Here is a 19148-nt window from a genome sequence, read left to right as displayed (position 1 = left end):
CCTCTCTGTTGAGCTTTTGCAGTTCTGCAGTTTTCCTTTTTTTTTCTTTTCTTAAATTTAATTTTTAATTTTTTAAACCTATTATTTTTTCTACATTTATTCCTTTGTTTGCTTTTCCTACTGTCCTTTTCCCCTTGCAGTTAATCTTTAATGTATATAAATCTTCTTTATCTATCTATATATAACTTTGCATATCTATTCTTTCTTTTCTTTCCTCAACATATTTGTTAGTTTTATTTTTATTGCTTTATTCCCCAATTGGCACCTTGTTTTAGTTTTGTTTTCCAGTTTTTGCTTTAGTTAGTTTTGTCTGGTAGATATAATTTTTGGTTTCCTTGGTTCACTGGGTCAATCTATTGTACTTTATTTTTCTTGGACTATTTTCATTTTGCTTATGGGTGTATATGTATATGTGTATATTCAGTCACAATTTTTACTGATGTTATAAAACTCTGCCTCTATGTTGGGCTTTTACAGTTCTGTGGAGTTTTCCTTTTTTTTTCTTTTCCTTTTTTCTTTCTTCTTCCATTTTTTTCTTTCTTCTTTTCTTTTTTATAATTTTAATTTTTAATTTTTTAAACCTATTATATTTTTTCTACATTTATTCCCTTCTTTGCCTTTCCTACTGTTCTTTTCTCCTTGGAGTTAATCTTTAATGTATATAAACCTTCATCTACCTCTATTTAACTATTAACTACCTCTATTTAACTTATTTAACTATTTAATTCTAATTAATAGAATTAACTATTAATTCTTCCTAAGAAAAACTATCTATTCTTTCTTAGAAAAGTTCAATCTTCCAAGATTGAACCAAGAAGAAATAGAAATTATGAACAACCCAATTACAAGCACTGAAATTGAAGCTGTGATCAAAAATCTCCCAAAAAACAAAATCCCAGGACCAGATGGCTTCACAGGAGAATTCTATCAAACATTTAGAGAAGAGCTAATGCCTATCCTTCTAAAACTCTCAAAAAATTACAGAGGAAGGAACACTTTCAAATTCATTCTACGAGGCCACTGCCACCCTGATACCAAAACCAGACAAAGACAACACACACAAAAAAACTACAGGCCAATATCACTGATGAACATAGATGCAAAAATCCTCAACAAAATTTTAGCAAACAGAATTCAGCAACACATCAAAAAGCTCATACACCATGATCAAGTTGGGTGTATTCCAGGGATGCAAGGATTCTTCAATATACACAAATCAATCAATGTGATACACCATATTAACAAATTGAAAGACAAAAACCATATGATAATCTCAATAGATGCAGAAAAAGCCTTTGACAAAATTCAGCACCCATTTATGATTAAAACTCTTTTAAAAATGGGCATAAAAGGAACCTATCTCAACATAGTAAAGGCCATATATGAAAAGTCTACAGCAAACATTCTCAATGGTAAAAAAAACTGAAAGCATCTCCCCCAAGATCAGGAACAAGACAAGGGTGTCCACTTTCACCATTATTCAACACAGTTCTGGAAGTCCTAGTCACAGCAATCAGAGAAGAAAAAGAAATAAAAGGAATCCAGATCAGAAAAGAAGCTCTCACTATTTGCAGATGACATGATACTGTACATAGAAAACCCTAAAGAAAGTATCAGAAAATTACTAGAGCTTATCAGTGAATTTAGCAAGGTTGCAGGATACAAAATCAACACACAGAAATCACTTGCATTTCTATACACTAACAATGAAAAATCAGAAACAGAAATTAAGGAATCAATCCCATCCACCATTGCAACAAAAAGAATTAAATATCTAGGAATAAACTTATGTAAGGAGACAAAAGAACTGTACACAGAAAATTATGACACTAATGAAAGAAATCAAAGACAACATAAACAGATGGAGAGATATTCCATGTTCCTGGGTAGGAAGAAGCAATACTGTGAAAATGACTATATTGCCAAATGCAATCAACAGATTCAATGTGATCCCTATGAAATTATCAATGGCATTTTTCACAGAACTAGAACAAAAAATTTCACAATTCATACGGAAACACAAAAGACCCCAAATAGCCAAAGAAGTCTTGAGAAAGAAGAATGGAGAAGGAAGAATCAACCTTCCTGACTTCAGATTATACTACAAAGCTACAGTCATCACGACAGTACGGTACTAGCACAGAAACAGAAATACAGACCAATGGAACAAGATAGAAAGCCCAGAAATAAACCCATGCACCTATGGGTACCTTATTTTTGACAAAGGAGGCAAGAATATACAATGGGGCAAAGACAATCTCTTTAACAAGTGGTGCTGGGAAAACTGGACAGCTACACGTAAAAGAATGAAATTAGAACACTTCCTAACACCATACACAAAGATAAACTCAAAATGGATTAAAGACCTAAATGTAAGACCAGAAACTTTAAAACTCTCAGAGGAAAACATAGGCAGAACATTTGACGACATAAATTAAAGCAAGACCCTCTATGACCCACCTCCCAGAGTAATGGAAATAAAAACAAGAGTAAACAAGTGGGACCTGATTAAACTTAAGAGCTTTTGCACAGCAAAGGAAACTATACGCAAGGTGAAAAGACAACCCTCAGAATGGGAGAAAATAATAGCAAATGAAACAACTGACAAAGGATTATTTCCAAAATAAACAAGCAGTCATACAACTCAATGCCAGAAAATCAAACAACCCAATCAAAAAGTGGGGAAAAGACCTAACGGACATTTCTCCAAAGAAGACATACAGATGGCTAACAAACACATGAAAAGATACTCAACATCACTCATTGTTAGAGAAATACAAATCAAACCCACAATGAGATTTATCACCTCATACCAGTCAGAATGGCCATCATCAAAAAGTCTTACAAACAATAAATGCTGGAGAGGGTGGGGAGAAAAGGGAACACTCTTGCACCGTTGGTGGGAATGTAAATTGATACAGTTACTATGGAAGATGGTATGGAGATTCCTTAAAAAACTAGGAATAAAATCACCGTATGACCCAGCAAACTCACTCCTAGGCAAATACCCTAAGGAAACCAAAATTGAAAGACACATGTATCCCATTGTTCACTGAAGCACTATTTACAATAGCTAGAACATGGAAGAAACCTAGATGTCTATCAACAGATGAATGGATAAAGAAGCTGTGGTACATATACACAGTGGAATATTAATCAGCCATAAAAAGGAATGCATTTGAGTCAGTTCTAAAGACATGGATGAATCTAGAACCTAATATACAGAGTGAAATGAGTCAGAAAGAGAAAGATAAATATTGTATTCTAATACATATATGTGATCTAGAAGAATGGTACTGAAGAACTTATTTACAGGGCAGCAATAGAGAAACAGACACAGAGAATAGACTTACGAACATGGGGAGAGGGGAGGAGAGGGTGAGATATATGGAAAGAGTAACATGGAAACTTACATTACCATATGTAAAATAGATAGCCAACAAGAACTTACTCTATGGCTCAGGAAACTCAAACAAGGCCTCTGTTTCAACCTAGAGGGGTGGGATGGGAGGAAGATGGGAGGGAGGTTCAAAAGGGAAGGGATATATGTATACCTATGGCTGATTCATGTTGAGGTTTGACAGAAAACAACAAAATTCTGTAAAACAATTATCCTTCAATAAAAAAATAAATTAAAAAAAAATTAGACTTCTACTTTCACAGATGATGATGGTAGTGGTGGTGGTGGTGATGGTGACAGCAGTTAAGATTCCTCAAGAATTCTACAGCTAATATACAGCATGTATTTTAAAATGCTGACAACTCAGTAATAAAGATGACAACTCAGTCTTTTCAGTGAGCTTAGGATATGAATAGATATTTCTCCATGACTGGCCAACAAGCACATGAAAAAATACTCAATATCATGAGTCACTAGGGAGACACACATCAAAACCATAAGGAGGTGCCACTTCAGAGCCACTAAAATGACTATAATTAACAAGACAGACAGTAACAAATATTTAAAGGATATGGAGCATTTCGAATTCTCACACATTGCTGGTGGGGATTTCTCAAAATTACCATTACGACTCAGCAATTCCACTCCTAGGATTTCACCCATGTGAAATGGGAAAACATATACACACAGAGATTTGTACAAGAAAGTTCACAGCAGCATTATTCATAATAATCAAATGGTGGAAACAACCTAAATGACCATCAGCTGATGAGTGGATTAACAAAATGTGGTATATCCATACCATAGAACACTATTTGGCAATAAAAAAGAATCGAGTAGAAAACCTGATACAAGACAGATGAATTTCAAAAGCATTATTCCCAGTGAAAAAAGCCAATCACTAAAGAATACACACTGTATGATTCCATTTATACAAGATATTCAGAATAGGCAAATCTACAGACAGAAAGTAGGTTAGTGGTTGACTCAGGCGGGGCTGGGAATAGAAATGATTGTATATGGGCAAGAAATTTCTTTTGGGGGTGAAGAAAATGTTTGTCCTACAACTGGATTATGGTAATAATCACATCTCTATAAATACACTAAAAATTTTTTTAATTTTATACTTTAAAAGGTATATAAGTTATAGATCATAAATAGATCTTAAAACACTTCTAGCATTTATTGTGCACACTTAAGTGCTTGACATAGTAACTGTTTCACAACAACTTTATGAGGTGCATGTGTGCTAAGTCGCTTCAGTAGTGTCTGACTCTTCGCAACCCTATGGACTGTAGCCCACCAGGCTCCTCTGTCCATGGGGTTCTCCAGGCAAGAACACTGGAGTGGGTTGCTGTGCTCTCCTCCAGGGGATCTTCCTGACCCAAGGACTGAACCCATGTCTCTTGTGTTTCCTGCATTGGCAGGCAGGTTCTTAAGCACTGGTGCCACCTGGGAAGCCCATGATGAGGTAGCCACTACTATTATTATCCCTATTTTACAATAAGAAAACTAAGGCACAACCATAAATAATTTGCCAAAGTCATAGTGCTAATCAATGACAAGGGCTAGGGTTTGTCAGGTAGCGGCTCCAGAGTCAATGAACACACAACTGTACTAGCTAACCTCTTACAGAACCCACAGACAAACACACTCGGGTAATAATTACTATAACTAATTATAATTAAAGCAATTATAATCATTCTACAACAATGGTTCCCAACCCTTAATAAACAAGAATCCCCTAAAAAACTTCATAAAACTGTGTATTTCCATCAAACTCTAAACTCAGAGATTCTGATACTGTAGAAATGAAGGCCAAGAATCCAAACTTGCCACAGGCATGTCCAGTAAATCTGATGAAGATGGTCTGTGACCACAAAAAAAAAAAAACTGTCCTGAGGACATGGAGTACACCTGAAATAAGAGTAAGTTCTTTTCACCCCTTTCATTCATTTGCCTCATTAAAGAATGTGGCAGTAAGGATCTCTGTAGATTAATTTTATTCAAGAAGATTTTTGCCAATCTTATTCTACGTAAGTATTTGTGGATATGGCTTAAAGCCATGTCTTAAAACATGGCTTTAGTTAATATGTTGCAATTTTACAGTGTTCCAGAATAAGCTTTTAAGATTAATGAACTGAGGCCACACTTGTTCTGGAACCAGAAAGTGGTTAAATGATAGTTTTTCCATTAGATGTAATCAATAAGGAAAGTAAAATTAAGTTAGTAGCTATGAGATTTGAACGTGAGCCATTTGAACCTATCTATTTGAAACTAGAGATCAATTTCAAAAAGTTACTCAAGGATCAATTTCACAAAACAGACAAATTTCTGGAGCTTAACAAGGGTGAAAAAAACAAATTCATAGCATCATCAAGCCAATAACCCAGACTACAGTGAATATAAGCTAAAACTGAAAACGTTCCATTCTTATTCAGTAAGGATTCATACGGCATCCTCTCAAATGGCTATGTTTAGACTTTGTCTCATTATAAAAATGATCCATCATTTTTCATTAATTTCCAATAAAAAGCTGGCCAACTCCAAGTGACTATGAATAGATATGAACCTTGTAGCTAGGGCTCAAAATGCGAATTTTGTTTTTAAAAATGGTAATCTGGAATTCATAAAAGAGGAAACACTGACACCATGTCTGAGCTTTTCTCAGAAACAAAGATGAATATGTGATCAATAGCAGAGCTATACAAAAACAGCTGGTTTAGATTAAAAGCGCAATTTCTGGCCAGAAAACTGAGAAAAGACAAACAGTCCCACACAAATATCAGAACTCAACATTGCTAACAATGTTAACCTTCAAGATTTAATGGTTTTCTAAATCTAATCCTAGTAAATGTAAAATAAATGTCCCTTCAACTAAGAAGCAATCCTCCCCACCACTCTAAACTCATTACAATCATTGTAATAATACTATCTGTTATTTTAAATATCTACTATGTTCTAATACTGGACATAGATTCACTCTCTCCTGTCAAGCTAGGTAACCAGAGAACTCTCTTTTCCTCCTGCGTCACTCCTCTCTGGCAGCCATGAGACAAATGATTCCCTACAGAGGATCTGATCTGTTGTTATATCTCCAGAAATCTTGGCAGAATTGCAAGATTCCCCAAGAACAAAAACAAAAAGACAAAATAAACAGGAAATAAGATAATACAGCCTAACCATCACAGAATCCCTTCATGAACAGGAGCACAGGGAAAGAAAATCCTCAGAGAGGCAGAAAAAAATATATTAAAGCCTTGAACTGAACTACCATAGGTTATTAAACTTGCAAAATGTACCAAGGACTATGATAAATAGACAACGATTAATATAAAACTGCCACTGCTCTCTAGGATCTAATTTTGTTGAGTAGGTGGGGGGCGCAGAACAGGGGGAGGGAGAAGAGGTGACTGAGATACACGTCACCATTCACAATACAATAAACCCATACAGGTGGGTTGGGGAAAACAGAGGTCTCAAAGTGAGACATGGCGGGGTTCCCCTCCCAATTCTACAACTTATCGCCTAAGTGACCTTAGCCAAGTTGTGTAATCTTTCTTGCCTCATTTACCTCATCTGTAAAAAGAGGAAAATGACCCACCTTGTAAGGCTGTTGAAGAATAAAACTAGATAAACTATGTAAATACCATATACAAGCTCTAAGCTCACAGAATGTATTCAGTAACATTAATATAAGCATCAGACCAGAGGTTTGTATAAAGCACTAAAGGAATCTTCTTGAAGAAATAACAACCTGCTGGAGGAAGACAGGAAAGAATTCACAAGAGGAGATGAAATCTGAACTGAGTAAAAACACAAATAATAATAATCACCAGGGCGCCAGACAGCGGGTGAGGGTGCAGAGAGAGGAGTTCAGATGGTCACTAAGTATCTAACACCCAAACTCTGTTTGAGAGAAGAGAGGTAAAAGACTCAGTAAAGACTTCCTAAATTAGCATTTGTACTATAGGATACACCACTTTGTATCCAAACTATCTGTTTTGATGGATGTGTCCTACACAAGGATGTTAAGTTCATCAAAAGCAACAATTGTCACCCATTTTTTTACCCCAGCACCTAGCAGAGCACCCAGCACAAATTAGATACTCAGCCTAAAAATATATTCTATGGAAAATACAAGCAGGTCTTTTGCTATCTAAAGCCTAAAAGATAATTGACAGCAAAAAATTGCTGTAAGTCTGGAAATAAAACCATCTAAACAAACTAACATCTCAGGTTAAGTCATGAAGTAACTTCTTTGGCTTATAGAAGTTCTTAGAGATAAAAAATATATAATCAGCACAAAAACAGAGCTAAGTGTATATGCATAATGAAATGCTTTTTATGGTTTCTATTTTGCTAAAGCAGTTACAGTTAATGGGAATTGCCATGACAAAATGATTGTTTTTATGAAAAGAACCTTCTTTATTACTAACCAATCAAATTTCATTTTTATTACTGATGTAGAAAAGTTCAAAACCATGATTCATTTATAAAGCGTACAAAAATAAGAAAAGTGTTCAAGAACAGAGTACAGGATCATTTACAAAGCAATAAAAAATTAAACATGCATTTTTCTTACTGCCAAGGCAGATACTTCTACACATAAATGTCTGTAGCTGGATTTGCTGAATATAATGTCTGTCTTTGAACAAAAAATGAGAAGCCTGAATTTAATATCTCATCTCCAGTTGACATCTTCAGTCCATCTGATAACTGCTTATCAAGAAATATCAAAAACGTTTGAAAAATGTTAAGAAGTTTGATGGTGTTTTCTTTCAATTTCCACTCAAATATGAAAGACTTGAGCTAACATTAATAACTCAGAAGTCTTCACAAAAGAGAGACTGACAAATTTTATGGGGCATACATCAACAAAACCTTTTAAGCTAAAAATGAAAAGTCAAGTAATTTCAGGGTATAGATTGTTAATAAAGCATACAACAGAAGCAAAATTCATGTTATGCTTAATGTGGACTATTACAAGGTCAAAAACAAGTCTCTCACGTGATCTTCACAGCATACCAAAGTTTTCTAAAATGAAACAAATTATTGGCTCTAAGAATTTGGTTTCCAACCTATTCATGAATACAAATATGATAAAAGAAAATAGATCACACTGATGTCAATAAATTGTGTTTTGTCTCTAATCTGAAGTTTAAGCTATTTTGTCATTGTTATTGCATCTGCCCCTTTAATATTTACTTCACAGGTGCCAAGGTGATAAGCACTACAGTAGAGACTATTCCTACAATGAACACAAATGAAAAAAAGACTCTCTGAAATGTTATGGCCAATTCAGTAACTTCTTATTAATTCCTCAGTGCCTTCCTCAATACTGGAAAATCCTCAGAATGCAGATTACAAATAACTAACAAATCTTTATTTTCAATAACAAAGAAATGTAACATATTTTTTCAAATATCTGTTGCAATGATTATTAGATATTTGATATGCAGATATAAGAGCCCTGACTATCACTTTTTTATTCTCAATATACCTTGTGACCAACAGCATCACTTCTATTATACAAAGGACTTTTAACCCATAGTTTCCACTTCATTGAGCCTCTAGAATCCTCCTGAAATGTTCTAAGTCCAGATTTCCCAGTATTCATGTGAAAGAAAGATGGAATAAAAAAGCTTATTACTGATAAAAAAAAACAAAACTTTTAAACATGTCTGTACTTATTACACTTAACTTCATGTTTACATAAGGATGTCATGGAACCCTGTAAAACTACTTTCTGAGATGATACCATAAAGTAATGCTACTGCCAGAAGGAAATTATTAATAAATTTAAATAATTAAGCACCTGCATACCCACAATGAGATAAATGAAATATCCCAAGTCTTCTTTTTCATACTTTACATAGTTTACAGAGCTTCTAAATAAAGAACAGACATCGCCCTGATTTCAAAAGATTATTTTAACTGTGCTATGATGAAATTGACTAATATGCTTAAAATATATCAACACATTAGTGAAGTAATATTCACTAATTCAGAAAAGATGGCATAGTTAATAAAAATAAAGACACTTCGGATATTTTTGTGTCCAAAATATTAACACGATATTACAATGGCAATATCCTCAAAGGCACCAGGAAAACAAAGTAATAACAGAAACTACCATGTACTAAATTTACCATGTACCACCCTAAAATAGCTGCCGACCATACTTTATAAAATATACTGTCCTTTCACAAATAAGGAAACTGGCCTATCAAGGTCTGTCCAAGATTATAAAACAAAAGGCAAAACTGAGCTTAGAACTCAGTTCTATCTCACTCCAGTAGCCTTATTTTCATACAAGTTTCAATTTCCTTATCCATAAAACAAAAACAACACCTAAAAGGATCAAATTGTTAATATCAGCAGCTATGTATTATCTAGCACAGTGGGTCAAAAATGGAGACTTACTCTTATCATCAACCAGATACATAGCAACTAATTTTTTAAGGCTAAAAGCTTTCAGCAAAACCTCATGATAAACCACTGAAAAAGCTTCAGAGTATTTACACCTATGACCTATACTGAAGATTCAATTATGTAATGAAGATAAATATGGCTGAAACTTATCAAAGGTATAATCTTGAAACAAATATCTTAGAATAATTTGTTATGGGGTAATTTTAATGTAATAACTGTTTACAGATGTTTTATATTATTGAAATGAATTATCTAAAAGCAATTTTAAAAGTTTTACCAAACTTGTATTTTTACACAAGAGGACAGAGGCAAAGTCCAGCAAGAGAGAAAAACTGATAGGTAAATGTGTCAAAAATAACATTAATGAACACTTATTGAGCACTTATTATGTGCCAGACACAATGCCAAACATTTTCTATCTTTTCTTATCTAATCCTTAAATAATCAGCAATTATCTTTACCGATTTGCAAATAAGAAACCTGAAGCTTTAAAAGGCAAGTGACTTGCCTAAGGTCACACCTTTAGCAAGCAGCTGAATAAGAACCCAGATCTGACTCTCACTTCCAAGTCCACAAAAAGAAAGCAAGGCGAAGGGAGTGATCAGCACTGAAGAAGATTCCCGCAGTTTAAATTCAGTATCTCTCTAGTTTTTTGCATGTATCTGATGACAGTGTGGAACCCTAAAAGCTGGAGACGCTCCTGGTGCAGAGACAGGCAAGTGAGTCAGTCATTTCCTGTCACAGTATCCCAGCCTTTGACTACTACAGTGACCACGCCAAATTTGGTCACACAACCCAAATGGGAATACTGAATCCTTCCCCAGGATATGTTCATACCCAACTATCTATAAAAAATACATTTTTAACCTGAAACTCAAGTAATGTGTTGAAAATCTTGCCAGTTTAAAACAAAAAGCAAGTGAAAATTTAAAATACACAGGCTGTTATAAAAGATTCTGAAAACCATTCAATATCCAGACTATTTATCCTCCTTTTACAGTTCTTAATCTAGCATGTCCTTATCTAGAGATTCAAACTTTAGTTCAAAAATCATAAGTTACCATTCCTTTCCACATCACCAAGTTAAAAGAAAAGTTCAAAATTCTCTCCTTAAAAAATGTATCCAAATGAACTATTCAGTTAGATACACAAATATGTATTTGCAAGTACCATTTATATCAGCAAATTCATATATACCTATGATGGCTCTGAAGTCCATTAAACTGGTTAGACTAAACTACCTTTGCCAGAATACCCTTTCTACTGTTGTCTTATTAGGGTGAGCTACAAGGGACATCCTCCAGCAGGTAGTGGGAACACAGAGGGAAGACAGCCATTTTGTAGCAAGCACCTCCCAGTTATTCAACTACTACTCTAGGCGAGCTGGGAAGGAATTTTGTTGACATAACTAAAGCAAGCCCTGATAATAACTTTATGTTAATCAAAAGGGAGATTATCCTGGGTGGGCTGAACTTACTAACAAACAAAGCTCAGCCTCTGCAAGCAGCACCTGCTGCACGTGCGCTCTCCTCATGGAGCCCCTTCATGGCTATCTGCCTGTGGCCTTAGCATCTGGTTGGCCAACCTCCACAAGAACAAAAGCCTCTGAGAGAGTGTGTCTGTGTGTGTGTCTGTGTGTGTCTGTGTGTGTCTGTATGTGTGTCTGTGTGTGTACAACCTCCACAAGAACATAAGCCAGTGTGTGTGTATGTGCATGTGTGTGCAGCATAAGCCAGTTCGTGTGTGTGTGTGTCAACAGCATAAGCCCATTCATGTATGTGTGTGTGTGCAAGTGTGTGTGTACACAGAGACAGAACTAGAGCTCCTACCATTTCTCCTTCTCAGTCTGAACTAATGTAATACATGAACACCCATCATAAAAAGACTAGATAAGCTAATTATGATTTCTTCATTACAATGAAATACAATACAAACTTTAACAATGATAAATATGTCATTTCATTCACAGACATGGAAAAGAGATGTCAATGTTACATGACAAACAGATTACAAAAAAGTATGCATATTATATATTATTTATGTTTCTTTTTTTATTTTAGAGAGAGTGAATGGGGTAGCTTTGTTCACCAAAGTTATAATGAGGAGGATGGGATTTCAAATTTATGATTTTAGGTGACTTTTACTTTATATTCTTTTTGATTTTTTTCATTTTCTACAATAACAATGTTATTTTTATTATGAGGGAAAAAAGAAAAAAAAATAAACCTTTCTTATTTGACAGAGAAATAATGTCTGGTAGACTTACAGACTAAAATGTGCTTAGTTATCCAAGCAAAGTGAACAGTTGAGGCAAAAGTCAACATTTGCCAAAGATGGACACTACAAATAGTTTAGAACAGCAAGAGTTCAAGGAAAGGGGTGACAAGAGATGAAGCTAGAGAGACAGACTCTAACTTACAGAGGGTCTTACATGCCTCACTCCATCTACTGACAACAGGGAACAAATGATGGTGTTCAAACAAGAGGAGTTACCTCTGCATTTTAGGAAAATAAAAATAATTCAACACAAACAAACAAAAGCCCACTGAGGCTTCCAGTATACAGGCTGTACTAGAAAGAGCTAAGACTGAAATCAGGGAAACCTATTCAGACAATACTACAGTAATTCAAGCCAGAAATAACAAACCCTAAACTAAGGTAGAGATGGAAGGAATAGCCACTGAGTCATAATAAGGAGTAAGAACTGAGAGAACTTGGAGGGGGAATACATTAGTAGTAAAGTGACACAAATGGTTCACTTAAATGGGGGAATTCAGAGAAGGCTTCTAAAAGATGTCCTTATGAATGAGGCTCTCAAGGAGGGTACCTCATGAGTATCACAGATAGATGGAAGACATCTTTATATGTTTCCAAAAGAAACACCAGTTTGTTGGCCCACTGAAGGAAAGAATAATAAGCAAAGTGCTAAATACATTTAAAAACAGAGCTCTCAACTACAAAAACAGATTCACATTTACTTAAGTTATTAATATAACAGAACTGTGTAGATATATATATATCTCTAATCTCTCTAGGTTCGTCTCTTCCAAGAAAACCATATTACTGCCAGAAGCAGAATCAGTTCACTCAGTTCAGTCACTCAGTCGTGTCCGACTCTTTGTGACCCCACGCACTGCAGCACACCAGGCCTCCCTGTCCATCACCAGCTCCCAGAGCTTACTCAAACTCATGTCCATGGAGTCAGTGATGCCATCCAACCATCTCATCCTCTGTCATCCCCTTCTCCTCTCGCCTTCAATCTTTCCCAGTTCAGGGCCTTTTCAAATGAGTCAGCTCTTCATATCAGATGGCCAAAGGATTGAAGTTTCAGCTTCAGCATCAGTCCTTCCAATGAATATTCAGGACTTATTTCCTTTAGGACAGACAGGCTGGATCTCCTTGCTGTTCATGAGACCGTCAAGAGTCTTCTCCAACACCACAGTTCCAAAGCATCAATTCTTTGGCTCTCAGCTTTCTTTACAGTCCAACTCTCACATCCATACATGACCACTGGAAAAACAATAGCCTTGACTAGACGGACCTTTGTTGGCAAAGAAATGTCTCCATTTTTTAATATGCTGTCTACGTTGGTCATAACTTTCCTTCCAAGGAGTAAGCGTCTTTTAATTTCATGGCTGCAATCACCATCTGCAGTGATTTTGGAGCCCAAAAAACTAAAGTGTCACTGTTTCCACTGTTTCCCCATCTACTTGCCATAGAGTGATGGGATTGGATGCCATGATCTTAAGTTTTCTGAATGGTGAGCTTTAAGCCAACTTTTTCACTATCCTCTTTCACTTTCATCAAGAGGCTCTTTAGTTCTTCTTCGCTTTCTGCCATAAGGGTGGTGTCATCTGCTTACTGAGGTTATTGATATTTCTCCTGGCAATCTCGATTTTAGCTTGTGCTTCATCCAGCCCAGCATTTCTCATGATGTACTCTGCACAGAAGTTAAATAAGCAGGGTGACAATATACAGCCTTGATATACTCCTTTTCCTATTTGGAACCAACCTGTTGTTCCATGTCCAGTTCTAACGGTTGCTTCTTGACCTGCATACAGTTTTCTCAAGAGACAGGTCAGGTGGTCTGGTATTCCCATCTCTCTCAGAATTTTCCACAGTTTATTGTGATCCACACAGTCAAAGGTTTTGGTATAGTCAATAAAGCAGAAATAGATGTTTTTCTGGAACTCTTGCTTTTTCGATGATCCAGTGGACGTTGGCGATTTGATCTCTGGTTCCTCTGCCTTTTCTAAAACCAGCCTGAACATCTGGAAGTTCATGGTTCACATATTGTTGAAGCCTGGCTTGGAGAATTTTAAGCATTACTTTACTAGTATATGAGATGAGTGCAATTGTGCGGTAGTTTGAGCATTCTTTGGCATTGCCTTTCTTTGGGACTGGAATGAACACTGACCTTTTCCAGTCCTGTGGCCACTGATGAGTTTTCCAAATTTGCTGGTATATTGAGTGTAGCACTTTCACAGTATCATCTTTTAGTATTTGAAATAGCTCAATTGGAATTCCACCACCTCCACTAGCTTTTTTCGTAGTGATGTTTCCTAAGGTCCACTTGACTTCACATTCCAGGATGTCTGGCTTTAGGTGAGTGATCAAACCATCATGATTATCTGGGTTGTGAAGATCTTTTTTGTACAGTTCTTCTGTGTATTCTTGCCACCTCTTCTTAATATCTTCTGCTTGTTAGGTCCATACCATTTCTGTCCTTTATTGAGCCCATTTTTGCATGAAATGTTCCCTTGGTATCTCTAATTTTCTTGAAGAGATTTCTAGTCTTTCCCATTCTATTGTCTTCCTCTATTTCTTTGCACTGATCACTGAGAAAGGCTTTCTTATCTCTCCTTGCTATTCTTTGGAACTCTGCATTCAAATGCATGTATCTTTCCTTTTCTCCTTTGCTTTTCGCTTCCCTTTTCACTGCTATTTGTGAAAATTTGGCCTTGGAGTACAGAATGAAGCAGGGCAAAGGCTAATAGAGTTCTGCCAAGAGAACATACTGGTCATAGCAAACATCCTCTTTCAACAACACAAGAGAAAAATCTATACATGGACATCACCAGATGGTCAACATAGAAATCAGATTGATTATATTCTTTGCAGCCAAAGATGGAGAAGCTCTATACAGTCAGAAAAAACAAGACTGGGAGCTGACTGTGGCTCAGATCATGAAGTCCTTATTGCCAAATTCAGACTTAAATTGAAGAAAGTAGGGAAAACCACTAGACCATTCAGGTACGACCTAAATCAAATCCCTTATGATTATACAGTGTGAGAAATAGATTTAAGGGACTAGATCTGATAGACAAGAGTGCCTGATGAACTATGGACAGAGGTTTGTGACATTGTACAGGAGACAGGGATCAAGATCACTCCCAAGAAAAAAAAAAATGCCAAAAAGCAATATGGCTGGCTGAGGAGGTCTTACAAATAGCTGTGACAAGAAGCAGAATACTGTGAATAGTTGCCGGATTTGAGTCACACTTACCAGTCAAATACAAGGTTTCATATAAATCATGTTAACCATCATTTTTTTTTTTTTGCTGTTGCCAAAATATAATCTTCCAAATTTTTATAATTACAACCATTTAAATTCAAAATTCTCACTCCAACACACTATCCTTATTCTTCTGAAATTACTAGTTAAAATTGAGTATTCTCCTACATTTTTTTTGCTTACATATACCTGTTTACACAGGTATACAGCTGTTTACACAGCTTCTCTGGTGGTTCAGAGGGTAAGGCGTCTGCCTGCAAGGCAGGAGACCCGTGTTCTATCCCTGGGTTGGGAAGATTCCCTGGAGAAGGAAATGACAACCCACTCCAGTATTCTTGCCTGGAGATTCCCATGGACAGAGGAGCCTGGTAGGCTACAGTTCACGGGGTCACAAAGAGTCGGACATGACTGAGCGACTTCACTTCACCTGTTTACACAGGATTCATTTAAATGGTTCATAGTATATATATACATAACTCTATAACTTGTTTTTATTAATATCTAAGATAATCAGAGTCTTCAAGCCAATATGCTTAACAGCTATGTTGCTATTGTTGTTTAGTCACTATGTCTGACTCTTGCAACCTCACGGACTGCAGCCCATCAGGTTCCTCTGTCCATGGGATTTCCCAGGCAAGAATACTGGAGTGGGCTGCCATTTCCTTCCCCAGGGGATTTTCCCAACCCAGGGACTGAACCCATGTCTCCAGCATTGGTAGGTGGATTCTTTACCAATGAGCTACCAGGAAAGCTTAACAGCTATACCTCATCATTTTTCTGCAATAATGTGGGCATGCCATAACTTTACTCTCCCAGGTGCGCAGTGATAAAGACTCTGCCTGCCAATTCAGGGGACACAAGAGATGCAGGTTAGATCCCTGGATGGGGGAAGATCCCCAGGATTTCCTGCCTGGAAAAGCTCATGAACAGAGGAGCCTGGCAGGCTACAGTCCATGGGGTCACGAAGAGTCAGACACAACTGACCATGCATGCCGTAATTTAACATATGTTTAGGATGTTTCTGGGTTTTTGCTATTACAAATACTACTACAATTACTACAGTTGTATATTTCTTTAAATACTGGCCCTTACATTTCTATCAGATAAATCCCATGAAGAATTCCTGACTCAATTAACAGCATTTAAATAAATATTGCTATGTTAAGTTCCCCAAAAGCAGTTGTTTCTTACAGACTCCCCAATACTTCGAGGGCAACTGTTTTCCCCATGCCAGTGTCAGTACTAAAAATTATCATATTCATTTCTGCCCATTTGACTGGGTGGAAATTAGTGATGGAGGGCATCTTTTCATATGTTCACTGCTGATTTGCATTTCCCCTTTAGTAAACTGCCTGTTCTTATCCTTTACCTTTGATTCTGTTGGACTGCCTTTTTCTTAATTTGTAGAAACTTATGTGTCTCATCATACGAAGCTTTTAAAATGTATCTGCAAAAATTCTGTTAATTTTTTCTTCCATGCACTCTGAACTCTGTATCTTGCTTAGGCATCCTACACTATATCACCTATATTTCTCCTAATTATTTTATTACAATTTGGTTTTTGTTCTTATTTTACACTTAAATTTTTAATTCATCTAGAATTTATTCTTGCAGTGTCATGACTGAGGAGTTGTCCCAACACCACTTATTGAATTATCCATTTATAAGTGCCTCCTCCTAGAGTGATCACCCCAAATAGCTAAGATGGCAGATTGATAAAATTCTTAGAAACTCCTAAATTTCAGTAATTGAAGCAAAGTTCCAAACTGATTACAAGATATTCATTTCTTCCTTAAAAGAAATCACACATTAGGGGAACATGCACACTGTATGCCAATATCAGTATATAACTGTGAAATATTTTAATATAGCAATCTACATTCATGATCTAACATTTTAAAAAACATGAACAGTAAAAGCAAATAATCATTGCTTGAAATCTCAAGATTATTCATTAATTCAGGTCACGAATACTTATTGAGCACCAACTGACAGGTCCTCAAGATACTAGAAACAATGTAAATATTATTCCTGCCTTCAAGAAGCTTGCAATCTAGTGGGGGCTTCCCTAATTTTTAGAAGACAATGTCTTTGAGTGAGAAAAAGAAAGAAGAACTAAATGTTAACACAAATGTAATGAAAAATATTTTGGCAAATTCCATGACATTCAATACTTTTCATTTCAAAAATACTACCTTATTGCAAAGGTATCTAAGTATCCTGGTAACTGAATATTTACCGTACTCACAATGAAAATACTTCTAGGACGTTTAAAACTAACTCCATTTAAAGATTAACCCATCAACCTATACCTACAATAGTCTCACTTTCTCAACAATATTTAATATCTTTCACTACAGTAAATAAGAATCTTGATAACAGAAATATATTCAATAACAGAAATTTTCAAAATATATTGTAAATCTATTTACAACAGCCATGTTCAGTCCGTCAAGTCAAAGGTGTTTCAAAAAATTCATGCAGCCTTAAAAATGTGTCAGTGAAGCTGGAGACCCAGCAAATGGCAATATTGGGCTGCTCGGAGAGGAAACTTCATTGGCCTCTCAAATGACAATGGCGACTCATTAGTGACAGCACCTTAAACCTCAGGTCCCACACCGAGGCTGCCCCCACACTTAACTCTGAAGCTCTCGGATATGGCCACGCCCCCCACCTTAATTCCAGGCCACAGCGTTCTCCACTTATCCCAACACCTCCAGACCAAATGGGTAACTGGACAAAGTACTGTCCAGTAAAAACGGATGGGATTCCCACTCCTCCGAGCTGACCGTAACCGAGTTTCTCCCCCTCAGTTTTCTCATCCAGGAGTTGGCGGTCAGTGCCCGCCTCTATCCCGAACCTTGGGTTCAGCGTCTAATGCTGCAAGGCTGGAGGAAAGCTGCAATGCTTAAAGCCGCACTGCTCCCTACGACTACCCCACGCCGGCCCCCGCCTCCGTCCGGGTCCGCTGCCACACACGCTACCTGCGATCTGGGAGACTAAGGCTTCCGCAACTAGAGACATGTCGGCTGGGCGGCCCTGCGCCCGCAGTTCCTGCTCCCCGCGATCCTCAGCGAACTCCCGCGCAACCCCGGCGGCTCCTGGCACCTAACAGGCCTGGCCCCGACTGAAGCTCCGACTCCCACAGCCCACCCAGCGGCGGCGGCAGACCACCGGCTTAGACTCCCAAGGTTACCACCAGGCCAGGCCAGGAACTTCCGGCGCAGCTGACAGCGGCGCGCGAGCGCTTCCGGTGGCCCCGCCTCCGCCTTCTCTGGCATTTCCTGTCCCCGAGCTCCCGGCCGCTGGGGCCACCCCAGCTAGGGAGAGGGAGAAGGGAAGGGTATTTGATTCCCGACTCTGGCGTACAGGGTGGGCGGGTGTACCCCAGAAGTTTTCAGTTTCCTTTCCAAGCGATATTTTTGTAAGCAAATAAGTTTTTTTTTTAAGTGATTTCAAACAAGAGGCAGTTGTTTGCTCATGATTCTATGTGCTAACTTAGTCGTGACCAACACTTTGCAAGCCCATGAGCTGTAGCCCGCCAAGCTCCTTTGTCCATGGGATTTTCCAGACGAGAATACTGGAGTGGGTTGCCGTTTCCTTTAAGTTTTATGTTTATACAATTTTTAAAGGTTAAACTCCATTTACATTACAAAATATTGGCTATATCCCCTGTGTCGTACAATAAATACATCCCTATAGCTTATCTTACATCCCGTAGTTTGTGTCTCCCACACTCCCACTCCTGTATTGCCCCTTCCTCCTCCTCACTTGTAACCATTAATTTGTTCTCTGTAT

General features: G+C 37.2%; 1 protein-coding gene across 1 annotated transcript in view; it reads right to left on the bottom strand.

Annotated features, from left to right (window-relative positions):
• The window catches only part of MTX2 (metaxin 2), a 67861-nt gene extending 49277 nt beyond the window's left edge, over positions 1–18584 (bottom strand). The window contains exon 1 of the mRNA XM_043487920.1: positions 18335–18584. Within this exon, the coding sequence (XP_043343855.1) occupies positions 18335–18374 (40 nt within the window). The 5' untranslated portion in view covers positions 18375–18584. The remainder of the gene's footprint in view (positions 1–18334) is intronic.
• Positions 18585–19148: the final 564 nt, after the last annotated feature.

Source organism: Cervus canadensis, chromosome 15 (assembly GCF_019320065.1).
Source record: "Cervus canadensis isolate Bull #8, Minnesota chromosome 15, ASM1932006v1, whole genome shotgun sequence".
NCBI classification, from domain to species: domain Eukaryota; kingdom Metazoa; phylum Chordata; class Mammalia; order Artiodactyla; family Cervidae; genus Cervus; species Cervus canadensis.
Note: the sequence above shows the minus strand (reverse complement) of the source record. Positions and strands in the feature narration are given on the sequence as shown.